This window comes from Notamacropus eugenii, chromosome 1, assembly GCF_028372415.1.
Source record: "Notamacropus eugenii isolate mMacEug1 chromosome 1, mMacEug1.pri_v2, whole genome shotgun sequence".
Lineage (NCBI taxonomy): Eukaryota > Metazoa > Chordata > Mammalia > Diprotodontia > Macropodidae > Notamacropus > Notamacropus eugenii.
This window is the reverse complement of record NC_092872.1, coordinates 173,926,718-173,940,947: the sequence shown is the minus strand read 5'-3', so window position 1 is coordinate 173,940,947 and position 14,230 is coordinate 173,926,718. Positions and strand designations below refer to the sequence as shown.

General features: G+C 37.3%; 1 protein-coding gene across 2 annotated transcripts in view; it reads left to right on the top strand.

Moving 5' to 3' along the window:
• TMC3 (transmembrane channel like 3) overlaps nucleotides 1-14,230 on the top strand; it is a 73,620-nt gene that overhangs the window by 39,583 nt on the left and 19,807 nt on the right. For both annotated transcript variants that reach the window (XM_072619285.1, XM_072619278.1), the window contains 6 exons: nucleotides 1,931-2,040; nucleotides 3,207-3,285; nucleotides 4,877-5,110; nucleotides 8,222-8,350; nucleotides 8,604-8,671; nucleotides 12,490-12,618. In XM_072619285.1, the coding sequence (XP_072475386.1) occupies nucleotides 1,931-2,040; nucleotides 3,207-3,285; nucleotides 4,877-5,110; nucleotides 8,222-8,350; nucleotides 8,604-8,671; nucleotides 12,490-12,618 (749 nt within the window). The remainder of the gene's footprint in view (nucleotides 1-1,930; nucleotides 2,041-3,206; nucleotides 3,286-4,876; nucleotides 5,111-8,221; nucleotides 8,351-8,603; nucleotides 8,672-12,489; nucleotides 12,619-14,230) is intronic.

Genomic DNA, 14,230 nt, shown 5'->3' with positions numbered 1-14,230 from the left:
ATCAGAGAAAGCTTCATGAAGATGTTTATGTTTGAATTGGACTTTAAGAACAGATAAGAATTCAAGAGGTAAAGATGAATAAGATTTAAGTTGTTGGTTATGTATAGAGATCAGAATGAGCAAAAACATAGAAGTGGGAAGTGGGAGCAACAGCTACAGAGAACAAGCAGTAGTTCGATTTGACTAGAACAGAGAGTATATGGAAGGCAATACCATGAGATAATGCTGGAAAGGTAAGTGGCACCAGGCTGGTCTTGCATTCTAGGTTAAGGAATTTGAGCTTTATTTAATAAATAATAGGGAGCCATCTCAGAGTTTGGGCAGAGGCATAGCATGTCTAAATCTATGCATAAGGAAGACTTCTTGGTAGCAATAGGTTTGGAGGGACCAGAAAGTTGAGGAGGGAAGCCTAGGATGCTATTGTAATAATCCATTTGGGTGATAGCATTTGTCTTTGCTACGTAGTGGAAATAAAGAGAAGGATCCGGTGAGAGAGTTAACATAGAGGTAGAATCAATGGAATTTGTTCTAAGTCCTACTATATATAAAGGATTTGAGAGAGGAAGAGAGGGAAAGAGAAAAGGGGAGAAAGAGAGAGATAGACACAGAAAATATAATACCAAGTCTTCAAACATGGGAAAGCAGAATAAATGAGGAAGTGGCAATGGCATAGACAGAAATATTTGAAGGACTGTCACATAAAAGAGGCATTAGACATGTTCTGCTTAGATCTTCAGGGAGGAGCTAGAAGCAATGAATGGTTGAAGCTATAGGGAGACTGAATCTAGCTCATTATAAGGAAACACTTCCCAACAATTAGAATTGCCCAAATGTGGATTAGAATACCTTGGGAGAAAATATTTTCTACCTCACTGGAGATCATCAAGCAAAAGGTTGGATGACCATTTGTTAGAGATACACAGTAGTAGCTTAATAAACTCTATGGACTGGTGTAGAGGAGAATTCCTCTTTAAATATAGATGACCTTTGAGATGCCTTTCAGCTCTGTGACTTCATAATTCTTCATGAAATCAAAAGTACAAGTTATTGGAGAAAATGAAGGAAGCTCAGTTGCCAGTAGAATATCCAAGATGTATCCAGTTATTGGGCATTGGGAAAAGCAGATCAATCTGCCATCAATATCAACAATATAGATATGGGCTGCAGTTCTGCCCCAATGTCCCCCCACTCTGCCAGAACCAGATTAATATGTAATTGGGAAATATGTAACACAATAAATAAAAATACAGTAGAATATAGATAATATGATATGTAGTTTTCTAAGTCAATATACAGCTGCAAGAATCATTAGGTATGGTTTAGTCACAGGGGTGGGGAACCTGTGGCCTCAAGGCCACATGTGGCCCTCTAGGTCCTCAAGTGCAGCCCTTTTACTGAATCCAAACTTCACAGAACAAACCTCCTTAATAAAAGGATTTGTTCTATAAAACTTGGAATCAGTCAAAAGGCTACACCCAAGGACCTAGAAGGTCACATGTGGCCTTGAGGCTGCAGGTTCTCCACCCTGGTTTAGTGCCTCCTCTTCTATTTCAGTTTAAAACACTGTGCTGAGTTCTTTTCTCTGAGGTCTTTTCCAGCTCTAAATGTATAAATCTGAGTTTTCCCCAGATACTCAGCCTGAGAAGCATTGGGTGGTATAGTCATAAAATGAAGATCAATTCTCCCATCATCCAAGTAGATGGATTGTTATCATTATTTTAATAGCTTTACACATCAAATAATCACTGTTATTTTAGAATTGCTTGCTGTTTTAGGAATCATACGGCATTCCTAGTGACTCACATCATTTGTTTGCTTTGTATTATAATACACAAAGTACTCTTATGACCCCTGATGTAAAAAATTATAACTAATGTAGAAATTTAAGACGATTTCAAACCTCTAAGTCTGAATTTTCCTTCCTCTTTAGGTCAGTGTGGTAGTTTCCCTGATTACCATGATAGCTCCTTCTGCCTTTGAACTTGTGGCTGCATTAGAGATGTACCACCCACGAACCACATTGCGATTCCAGCTTGCAAGGTACAGTAGTCACTTTCTGTATAGTCAGCATATGCAATACCCCTTCCATAAGAACTAAAATGCATCAAGTTTGCAAATTCCTTAAGGAAATTCTTTTCTCAGGGCTTAGCATTGAGAACCTGGCACAACGACGCTTGGTCACTAATAAATGGAAATGAAGCTGACATTATCTGTTCTGTTCTCCTGAAATCCAAAGTCCTTCTCTGATACTAATACAAATTATGAAAGAGAGGCAACTATTTTCTAAGGAGATGAGGTGGCATCAAGTATGGAATCACCAAAAAAAAATGGACTATATTCTAGAATTTTTAGAGCCAGAAAGGACCTTAGAGATTATTTAACCTTGCTTCTCATTTTGCCAGTGAGAAACTGAGGTCCATGGAGGTTAGGTGACTTCCCCAAGGCTATCACCAAGAGTGTCTACAGAGCTGGGATCAAGTCTATTTTCTGCTTGATTATATCACCATCTTCTCTTGATCTGAGAGAAGGAAATGCTTTCCTTTGTGCATACCTTCCTAGGAGACATTAAGAAGAATCTAATTTGTTATCTCATTTGTCCTCAAAATAATCATATTAGGTCAATTGGTAACATTGCTCTTGTTTCACAGTAAGAGAGGGAAAAAAAGCTTAGTGACTTGTCTTTCTACCTCTTTACTAGATTGTAGCTCCTTGGGGTGAGAGGTTATGCTCTCTTTATCTTTGTGACTCCTTCCCCTCCTCCCCATCACTTTTCCTGACAACTTGTCTTATATCTAGCAGGTTATAAGGGAAAGGGAAGGGAGTTTCTATTTAAAGCACACATTGGTTTGTGTGACTACCTAAGTCTGTTTCTCTTCCCAAATCTGATCACATGCTGGGCTGCAAAAAGGAGCAATAGGTGGCACAATATATCTCAGAAGGGAAAAGATTGTAAGCTGCATTCTGAAGTTGGTTTAAGAAATCTGATTTAATCTAATCCCTACATTTATCAAAGAAAGAAACAACCACAGAGAACTGTAGTTATTTGTTCAAGGTCACATAGCTAGTGTGGCAAACCCAGGATTAGACTCCCAGAAGCCTGACTCTCAATACTTCGCATCATACTAGATTGATTACAATTTCTGCAATACAGACCCATCAACCAATGTGTGACAGCTAATTCTTCATTGTATATTTGTTACTTTCAGAGTTCTTGTGTTATATCTGGGAAACCTGTACAGCTTAATCATTGCACTTCTGGACAAGGTGAACAGCATGAGTATTGCTGTGAGTATTCCAACATGCTCTAACAGCATCTTTAGATGTGTAAAGAGAAGACTACTTCAACTAGGTTTGTGACATGCTTAAGGATACCTACCTGCCATGTAGGAGTCACACAACCGAAAAAAGGAAGGGAGGAAGGAAGGAAGGAAGGAAGGAAGGAAGGAAGGAAGGAAGGAAGGAAGGAAGGAAGGAAGGGAGGAAGGGAGGAAGGAAGGAAGGAAGGAAGGAAGGAAGGAAGGAAGGAAGGGAAGAAGGAAGGAAGGAAGGAAGGAAGGAAGGAAGGAAGGAAGGAAGGAAGGAAGGAAGGAAGGAAGGAAACAAAGAAAGAAACAAGGAAAGAAAGGGGTGAGGGAGGGAAGCAAAGAAGGAAGAAAGGACCATTCACAAAGAATATATATCTCAAAAAAAATGAGTTGCTCTTATACTGATACAGCAGAAGGTGATTGATCACTTTATGCATATGTCCTTCAACAACACTATAGAATATCTGGACACCAGAATTGTGGTGAATATGCTGTAATGTCAGTTATTGTAGGTCCCACTGGGACCCTTAGCAATTGTGTGCTAAGTCTAAAAGCCAATGAGCATTGAAGAAGGAGGTGGTATTTTTTTTTCAAAGACTGAAACAGATAGAAGGAATACCTAGAGAAAATGAAATCCTAGGTCTGACCCAATCAAATCTCTCTTTCTCTCTTCCTTTCATTATGCATACATACAAATACATGCATATATGTGTGTATATACATATGAAGACACACACACACACACATATATATATATATATACACACACACGCATAAATATCTGTATAAGATGCTTATCTATCGCTAGACCTGTGATTTCATTGGTGTAAGGAACTCAAAGAATCACAAAATTTGAGAATTTGAAGGGACTCTAGTGATCATCTAGTCAATTCCTTATACCAAATGAATCCCCACTATAAAATACCTGACAAATGGTCATCCAGCCTCTGCTTGAAGACCTTCAAGGAATGAGAACTCACCAACTCTCTAGGCAGACCACCGTATCTTCAACAGCTCTAATTTTTAGGAAATGTTTCCTGACATCAAGATCAAATCTGCATTTTTGCAGCTTCCACTTATTTTCCCTGGTTCTACTCTATGAGGCCAAAGGGAACAACTCTGTTTCATGTAGAAGCCCTTCAAATACTTGGAGAGCACTACAGTACACCTCCCTTCCCAGTTTTCTCTTTTCTTTTCTTTTTTTTTTTTTTTTTAGTAAATATGTGGTTTAATTTTTTATTTTCTGAATTTATTTATTTATTTATTATTAGTTTTCAATGTTCACTTTTATACAATTTTGAGTTTTACATTTTTCTCCCCTCCCCTGTTCCCTCTGCCAGATAGCATGAAATCTGACATAGACTATACACATTGCAGTCTTCTCTTTTCCAGGATAAACAAGTAAGTACTAGAACAAAAATTAAATCACAGCTCTCCAATAACTATTCTTAACCAAAATAAGTTAGGTTTCTCATGCTATAGGCAAGTGAGGTCATTTGTTGAAGGGTAGACATCCCTGGGAACAGTTTCATTGACACAGGTGTGTGTAACCTCTGTTTTCTTTCCTTCAGGAAGCGGAAGTTAAAAATAATGCAAGCAACTGGATAGATTCTCCTCACTTCCTACCCACAAGAGCACTTCCTGAGGGAGAAAAATGGTCCCCAACTATTTCTGGTATTCAAGTGAAACAAAACAGCACAATTCAGAATTACCTGGTACCCACTACCGTCACTAATAAAACAACTTCCTACAACTACAATGTACAGAATCAACAGGACCAGTGCTGGGAAACATATGTTGGACAGGTAATCAGGCTTCAACAAATCAGTATTATTTATTACCTATGAGGGAAAAAGTATGTGATGACTAACTTGTGAGAAGAAAAAGGATGTAGAATATGGAGGGGATGAGTCTGGGAGACATACAGAGAAATGAATTCTGCCTGAGTCTGGATGGGTTCAAATGATGCCTTCCTGGAGCCAAGGATGCTACCTGTGAAGTATGATTGGAAAATAAGGACGGGGCTTGTGGCTTCTGCTTTCTGGGTCAAGAGAAAGGACAAGTACAGGAGTACACCCAGACGGAGCAAGAAAAAAAGCAAGGAGAGTCATGTGAGCTTTAAGCAAGCAGATTCTAAGAGAGGAAAAAAGAATAGTTATTAAAGGGGATTAGAGTGAAGATTAAGAGAAAATAAATCCTAGGCCTCAAGAAAATGCTATTGTTTTTATTTTTTGTTTTTTCAAAACATTTTATCCCAGTTGTACATTTTAGAGAGACAGTACAACTTAGTGGAGAGGATACTAGGGCTAGAATCAAGGTGACCTGGATTCAAATCTTATCAGATGGCCTGCAATGTGCCCCATGGAGAAGGACCACAGCCTATGTAGCTCATTCTAATATAAACAGAAAACCTGAGAAGTGCTGTGTGTCATGTTCTGGAAGCATGGGGCTAAGAAAAAGGTCACATAGTTACATTTAGGCAACTAAACATGGAGAGCCCAGGAAAGAGAAGAAAACTGAGATCCTAAAAACAAAAAGGGATCCTGCAAAGCAAAATCTCAGCTATGGGGGAGAGTGGATAGGGAACATCTGAAGAGTGAAATAATGGACTACAAAAAGTCGTTAAACCCCTTTGTATCACATTGCGAAAATTTAGGGGAAGAAAGAAGTATCACCACGTATCATGAGAAAGATAACTTGAAGGTTTCTAAATAGATTATATAGAAAGACATACTTCTTTCTATATAATCTAGAATAATCAAATCATAGATCTAACAGACCCTCAGAGGTCATACAGTCTGGTCCCTATCTGAAGTATAGCTACCTTTGACCTCTGACATGATATTTCCATATTTTAATATTTCAAGAATTTATGATTCCATTGATATGCCTATTTCTTCCATGGAAGATGGCATTGCTGATACTGTACTAGGAAAGTAACTCCTCTGTACTTTAGTAAATTCTGGTCTTTGTGTTTGGCTATGGCTAGAAAATTCATGACTCTGCAGCCACCTCCTGAACTTAGCTAAACTAGTTGTTGGATAATAAACATTCTCAAATTCTTTCCAGTTTGGTTAGCTCATGCATGTCAGTGTTTATTTGACAATTACCTAGCTATAAGCAATCTAGGGCCACTTCCATGTGACGATAAGTATTAGAGGAGGACTCTGGTAGAGGTCTAAATATGTTTCCCTACATCTATTTATCTTTACATACCAATCCATTTGTTTAGATCCACACATTTATTTCTCAGTAAGCATTGGCTGTCTTCTGCCCATCAACCGTATAAAATAACAATAACTACTATTACTGCTGCTACTGTAATAAGCAATGCTAGATGTATAAAGCAAAAATATAATATAACAACATAACAGCAACATGATATGATATGATATAATATGATATGGTGTAATATAATATGATATGATATGATATGATATAATATGATATGGTGTAATATAATATGATATGATATGATATGATATAATATGATATGGTGTAATATAATATGATATGATATGATAGGATAGGATATAATGATGATTATGTGATTAAAAACAGATAAGAACATAAATATCCAACTGAGCGTTATCTTGTTCAAAGCAGTCACCTGAAGAAGATTTCAGCTTTCTTCAATGATCACCCTGACTCCATATCATGTTTAGAACTTTTCCTGGGGAAGGAAAACCTTCAAGAACACTTCATGAATCTGTCTCCTTCCACCCCAATAACTCACCCACCCATATATACATTCATAGTACTTTACTGTCAATCATTTCTCACTAACCATCATACTCCTCAAAGATAGCATCTGTGGAATTTGTCTGCCCTCCTATGGGGAATCCTCTGATGCAGACAACACCCACTTGGATCTATCCATTCTGCTTGTCTAACAGTGTTATACTGTCTATGGGAATTGAAGGTAGCATTGTTGGTATAATGGTTTTCTTCTTACCCCAAAGGATGTGGCCCTATTCTCTCATTTACCACCAGCTGCCACTTCTCTGGTTCCAGTAATCTGGCATCCCTATCCCAGGGCTTCCTCCCCAATCCTCATAGAATTGAAAGCCAGGCCTCCCCTCACTCTTTGAAGGGATAGCCAAACTTTGATTCCTTTCCAGTTTTTCTTTTTCCTCATGGGCTAGTCTAATTGACTGACAGCCTCAAGTAGGTATTTAATCAATATTTGTCAAAAGAATTAATAGACTAACATCTAGAAGGCTCAAATAGAGATCAATAGATATCCTAGGATCAATGCAGATGCATGTGGATGGGGTAAGGCTTTGAGGGTGTAGGTAAAGGCAACTGGTGGAAACAGGATTGCTTTAAAATAGGCTAAGCTAAAAAAAACTCAAGAGACATAGCACTGTTTTAGAAGAGGAAAACATTGTCAATAAGTATTTATTAAGTCCCTACTATGTGCCAAGCACTATGCTAAGCACTGGGGTTACAAAAAGTAACCTTCCCTCAAATTATTCATGATCTAATGGAGGAAACAGTCATCATTTGGGGAGAGAAATGACGACATTAGAGACAAATGGAGAAAAATATAGTCCTAAGTTTCATAATTTTAAATGTGAATGAGTTGAACAATCTGATAGAACCAAAAAGAGTGATGAATAGGATTAAGAAATACAACTCCCATCATTTGTTTGCAAGAAATATAAAATAAATACATTGAATAAAAATTAAGGGATCAAAAAATTAATTATGTATCAGTTGAATGTAGGAAAGAAAGGAGTTGCAGTCTTACTATCAGACTAAGTAAAAAACAGAGATTCAGAACACAAAAAGGTATAAATAAGGAAGATACATCCTACTAAAAGAAAGAATGAAGATAACCTGCAAATAGATATAGAAGTAACAGGAAGCAGTTGATGAATTTCAATAGTAACACAAGATCTTTTATTTTACAGGAAATGCTGAAGCTCTCCATTATTGATATGATTTTCACAGTGGCAAGCATTCTGCTTATTGACTTTTTCCGAGGTCTTTTTGTTCGATATTTAAGTGACTGTTGGTGTTGGGACCTGGAAAGCAAGTTTGTAAGTTCAGTGCTATGTTGGTGTTAGATATCTCATTCAAGAAGTTCTGAGTGAGCTAACTTTACCCTCTCCTGATGGTTTTTTACTACATTAGCCAGATTTAGGAGCTCTAGGGAGGATAAGTTATATGGGAGAAGGGAAAGAGTAAATTCTCATGAGACTAATTTGTTCCCCTCTGACTCTCTCCATTCTCCTCTCTCTAAAAGGTTTACAGTATTTTATCCACTATTTATTGACTCATTTTTACTTCTAGCCTGAATATGGAGAATTCAAAATAGCTGAAAATGTGCTCCATTTGGTCTACAACCAAGGAATGATTTGGTAGGTAACAAAGCTGTTTTGGGTTCTGGTCTATTCATTTCATTTGGAGACTTCAGCTAATGAATGCACTGCACAGCAATGTCTTGAGAATTCAAGTTCCATCACTTCCAATAGTAATTATCATCTATAACTTCGTAAGACCTTTCCCTGTCAGTACTCAAAACCTCTTGTAAGCCAGTGACATCAGATTTCGAGAAAGGGTGGGGGTGATCAAGAAAAGAACGTTTGATTCATTTTATTTGTTTGAAAAAATCAGCTACCACATTTAAAAGTGATCTCAAAGAAAAGCTCAATAAAAGCTAGCATGAAACAATTTTTTCCTGAGCTCTACAGAAGAGGAAAGTAAGAAGGGGTATGATTAGAAAAAATCATGGAGGAAAAGACCAGTGAGAACCAACTTTTTAACCTTCATCTCTCTTCATCTATGAACCTCCACTTGATTCATCTATAAAATAAAGAGAGTGGACAAAGTGATCTCAAAAGTTCCAACAACCTATTATCAATGAAGTGACCATAAGAGTTTCCACCACACATTATCTTGCTGAAATGCTATTACTGTCTTTTGTAAGTCACAACATATCTTTTCTTGAAATGTTTCCCAAGTATCACCCTCCCCTAATAGAAATGATGAAAGTTCACTTCTCTTTTCTCTCCTCTTTTTTTATCTTCCTAGTCTTCTCTTATTCTCCTATACTTTTCACTTCCTATAGCTTTTACAAGAACAAGAGACAGCTGTGATAAAGTAGAAAGGGCTTTGCTCCTAATTTTTTCCCTAAGTAGCTGTGTGACCTTGGGTAGGTCAGTTTATCTTCTGGGACCTAAGTTTTCTTATCTAAAAAGAGGTAAAACGTTGAGCTAGAAAAATCTCTAAGCCCCCTTCTGGTTTGCCTTCTTATTTCCCTCTTCTTTTTTATATCTCTTCCAATATCTTACCCCAACACCTCAGCTCTTTCCTGTCCTTCCTTTCCAAGTTCTCACTGGCTCTAAAATACTATGAGTTCTTTGATTTTTTTTTCAATTCTCTCATTTACAGCTGATAAATGCCCCCATGCTTCTGGGGCCATTTGAAGTGAGAAGAAGAGGCTCATGGCTCTTCATCTGAAAATCCCATAGATTTGTCCCTGCTACTATTGCCCCTGTTATACTGCTGTACAATGAAAAGAACACTGGGTTTGAAATCAGGGAATCGAATTTTAATTCCCAGCTCTGCTGTTTACTCCATTATGACCTTCTCCTTGGCTTGAGTTTCCTTATTTGTAAACTTAGCTGGGGTGAAGAATACATGATTTTCAAATGTCCTTCTACCTCTTTCTACAATCATTTCTGCATAGCTCATCTCCACTCCACGCTATCACTATTCTATTACCTTTACCTTCTGACCTACCTGTCTGAGTTTCTACATTTCCAATGGCTCCTTGTGTTCATCTTATTTACTGGTGGCGGCCAGGAAGCCACTTTCCCATAATGTCCCTCTCAACCACACATGAATAAAATTCTTTTAATCATTAAAACAACCCTGTGAATTAGGTATGCCAGCTGTTATCTCCACCTGACAGCGGAGAACTTTGTAAGACAGAAAAGTTTAGAGACTTTCTTAAGATCATATGCTTATTGAAGGATTCAGGGTCCAAGTCTCTTAACTCTTAATGCAATGGTCTTTCCACAGGACCACATTGTCTGGTCCTAATTGTTAAATGACCCTTTCTCTCAATTCTATTCAGACCAACTACCCACCAAAACCAATGACAGAAGCAAACCAGGCAAAGGAAGTTTTATTATAGCCAGAGAAATGTAGCTGATACATAGGGAAAACTTTCATTGTGCCAGCTAGTATTGAAAAAAAAACTTCTAAAGGGATTATGACCTTTTTTTCCCTTCTGAGGATATTTAAAAAAAGGATTCCCTTCCATCTGTGGAGAAGGTTCAGGTCTATGATAATTTATAAATGGATATGTTGGACTCAAGCATTGCTAAGGTATGTTTCAGCTCCAATACTCCATGATTCTAGGAACACATACATTTTAATAGTCCTGCCTACCTCGTAAATATGTGATGTTATTGTGCTGTCTAGTCTCATCATGTGACTTCTGAATAATTACATCAAAATTTAATTTACAAGCTATTCAAGTCAACACTCACTTATCAGATTTGCACTGCATGCACGACACTGTGCTGGAAATTGGAGATTCAGACATAGATGACATCATCCTTTCTCTTAAGAAGTTTATAATCTAATGGAGTGAAAAGGCATTTACAGAAATACCTATGATATAAGGAAGGGAGAGTGAAACAAATAGAAAGAAAGGTCCAAGTAAAGTGCTATGAAAACATGAAGTATCTAAGGAGAGAGGGGAGGCTTCATGGAGATGATGACTAGGATAGGGCTTAAAGATCAATAAGTACTTCCATAGACGTAGAGGAGGGACCTTTTTTTAGCACATAACCCTTTCAACTACCATTGCCATTCACCTTCCCTATGCTTATACTAGTTTCTCCTGAGGATAAGGAGATGCACAGAGGGGTTGTTAAATGGCTGTTTGGGATTAACAGCATTCTTCACTATACAATCTTCCCTATATTCCAAATTTGTCACCCTTGTTCCTTCATTTAAAGTCTTGATGCTACAGCTAAACTATTTAACAATTTGGTTTCCTCTACCATCACATCTCTTGCTCTCCTGTCTTTCCATTATCCACAGTTTTCTGGTCCTCAGCCTTAGGTCACCATCTGCTCTCTTGAATAATGATCTATGTCCTATTTCCTAAATGCAGGTTCTCCTCTAGGCTCTATCCTGGGCCATCTTTTCTCCTCTTTCTACAGTCTTTCACTTGGTGATATCATTAGCCCCCATGGGTTCAACAATAATCTCTATATTAATTATTCCTAAATTTATATCTCTAGTCCTAATATTTTCCTCATCTCTAACAGCCTGCTGGCTATCTCCACATAGAAATTCCATCAGTATCTCAAATTTGTATGTTCCAAACCAAAATTCTTCTTTCCTCCTAAACCTATTCTTGTTGTCCTTATTTCTGTTAAAGGCATTATCATTCTCCCACTCATAAAAATTCATAAATCTGGAGTCATCCATCATTCTTTTTCACATTTAGATTAAATCAGGTTTCATCTTGCCAATTCTATCTCCCCACCATCCTTCACATCCATCCTCTGGGCAGCCGCTAAGCAGCCCCCCAGCTTTGAAAACCCAGATGCTGGTGCTGCTTTCTCTGGTAGCTATGTATGCATACTCAGACAGTTGCATCTGCCTATTGATATCATGCAGCTGGAAGCCCTGTCTGTTGGTTGATCTATGTTTCTCTCTTTGTATTTTCTCTGAAGTTCAGGGTGCTAACTTTTTCTCCTGAACTAAGTGAATGATATTCATACTTGATTAAAGTGATTGCTGACCCTTTGAAAGTTGCCTATGCTTTTAGAAAAGCAAATCAAAGAACTTGTGATAGCAGGCCCTCCTGTGTATATCAGGGTGCTTGCTTTTCACAGATAGTGCTTTAGATAAGCAATTATTATATATTGGTTAAACTGAATAAATTGAATGGGAAGAAGTTCATTCTACATATAGTATAAAAGAAAAGTTTAGGAACAGGTAGGTGGTGGTCAAGAAGAGATAAAGAGTAGTCCAGTTTGGCAATAACGGAGCATATAAAGTGAATAAAGGAATGATACAAAACTGGCTAGGCAGATTGGAACCAGGTTGAGGAAAGCCTTGAATACCAAGATGGAATTTTTAATTTTTAAAAAAAGATATAAAGAATGGTTAAGATATTATATGATAATGTTGTATTTTCTCTTTTTTATAGGATGGGGGCTTTTTTCTCACCCTGCCTTCCAGCATTCAATGTTCTCAAGTTAATTGGTCTGATGTATTTAAGAAGCTGGGCTGTGCTAACCTGTAATGTGCCCCATCAGCAAGTTTTCAGAGCTTCCAGGTCAGTGAAATAACGTCTTTTTTGTTTGTTTGTTTCTTAATTCTTGCCTTTAATCAATCGCTCCAGTACAGAGTATTTTTTTTAATTGTTGGTTTTACTGTGGTTTTTTCACTTGATAGTATTCTATCTTCTCCAACTACATGTAAATATAATTTTTAACATTCCTTTTTGTAAAATTTTTGAGCTTTAAATCTTTCTTCCTCCTTCCTTCTCTTTCCCCTCCCCAAAACAGCAAGCAATTTGATATGGGTTATACAGGTACAATCATATTAAACATATTTTCACATTAGTCATGTTGTGAAAGAGGAATCAGAACAAAAGGGGAAAACCATGAGAAAGAAAACAAACAAAAAAAAACACAAAAAAGTGAAAATAGAATGCTGCAATCTGCATTCAGACTCCATAGTTCTTTCTCTAGATGTGGAAAGCATTTTTCCATCATGAGTCTTTTGGAAATGTCTTGGATCATTGTATTTCTGAGAAGAGCTAAGTCTATCAAAATTGATCATCACACAATGTTGCTTTTGCTCTGTATAATATTCTCCTGGTTCTTCTCACTTCACTCAGCATCAGTTCATAGAGGTATCTCCAGGTTTTCCTGAAATCCACCTGCTCATCATTTCTTATAGCACAGCAGTATTCTATTACATTCACATGCCACAACTGGTTCAGCCATTCCCCAATTGATGAGCATCCCCTCAATGTCCAATTCTTGGACACTACGAAAAATAGCTGTTACAAATATTTTTGTACATGTAGGTCCTTCCCCCTCTTTTATGATCTCTTTGGTATACAGACCTAGTGGTAGTATTTCTGGATCAAGGGGTATGCACAGTTTTATAGCCCTTTGTGTATAGTTCCAAATTGCTCTCTAGAATAGTTGAATCAGTTCACAACTCTACCAACAATGCATTAGTGTCCCAATTTTCCCACATATTCTCCAACATTTATCATTTTCCTTTTCTGTCATATTAGTCTATCTGATAGGTATGAGATGATACCTCAGAGTTGTTTTAATTTGCATTTCTCTAATCAATAGTGAACTGGAGCATTTTCTCATATGACTAGAGATAGTTTTAATTTCCACAACTGAAAACTGCCTGTTCCTATCCTTTGACCATTTATCAACCGGGGAATATCTTGTACTCTTATAAATTTGACTCAATCCTCTATATAGGTGAGAAATTAGACCTTTATCAGACACACTGGCTGTAAAAATTGTTTCCCAGATTTCTGCTTTCTTTCTAATCTTGGTTGCATTGGTTTTCTTTGTGCAAAAAACTTTTAATTTAGTATCATCAAAATTATGCATTTTGCATCTCATAATGCTCTCTATCTCTTACTTCATCGTAAGTTCTTCCCTTCTCCATAGATCTGGCAGGCAAACTAGTCCATGCTCTCCTAATTTGTTTTTGTATCACCCTCTATGTCTAAATTGTGTGCTTACTTTGACTTTATCTTAGTATATGGTGTAAGACGTTGGTCTGTGCCATACTATATTCCAATTTTTCCAGCATTTGGAGTCTTTGGATTTATCAAACAGTAGATTACTATAGTCATTTACTACTGGGTCTTGTGTACCTAATGTATTCCACTGATCCACCATTCTAGT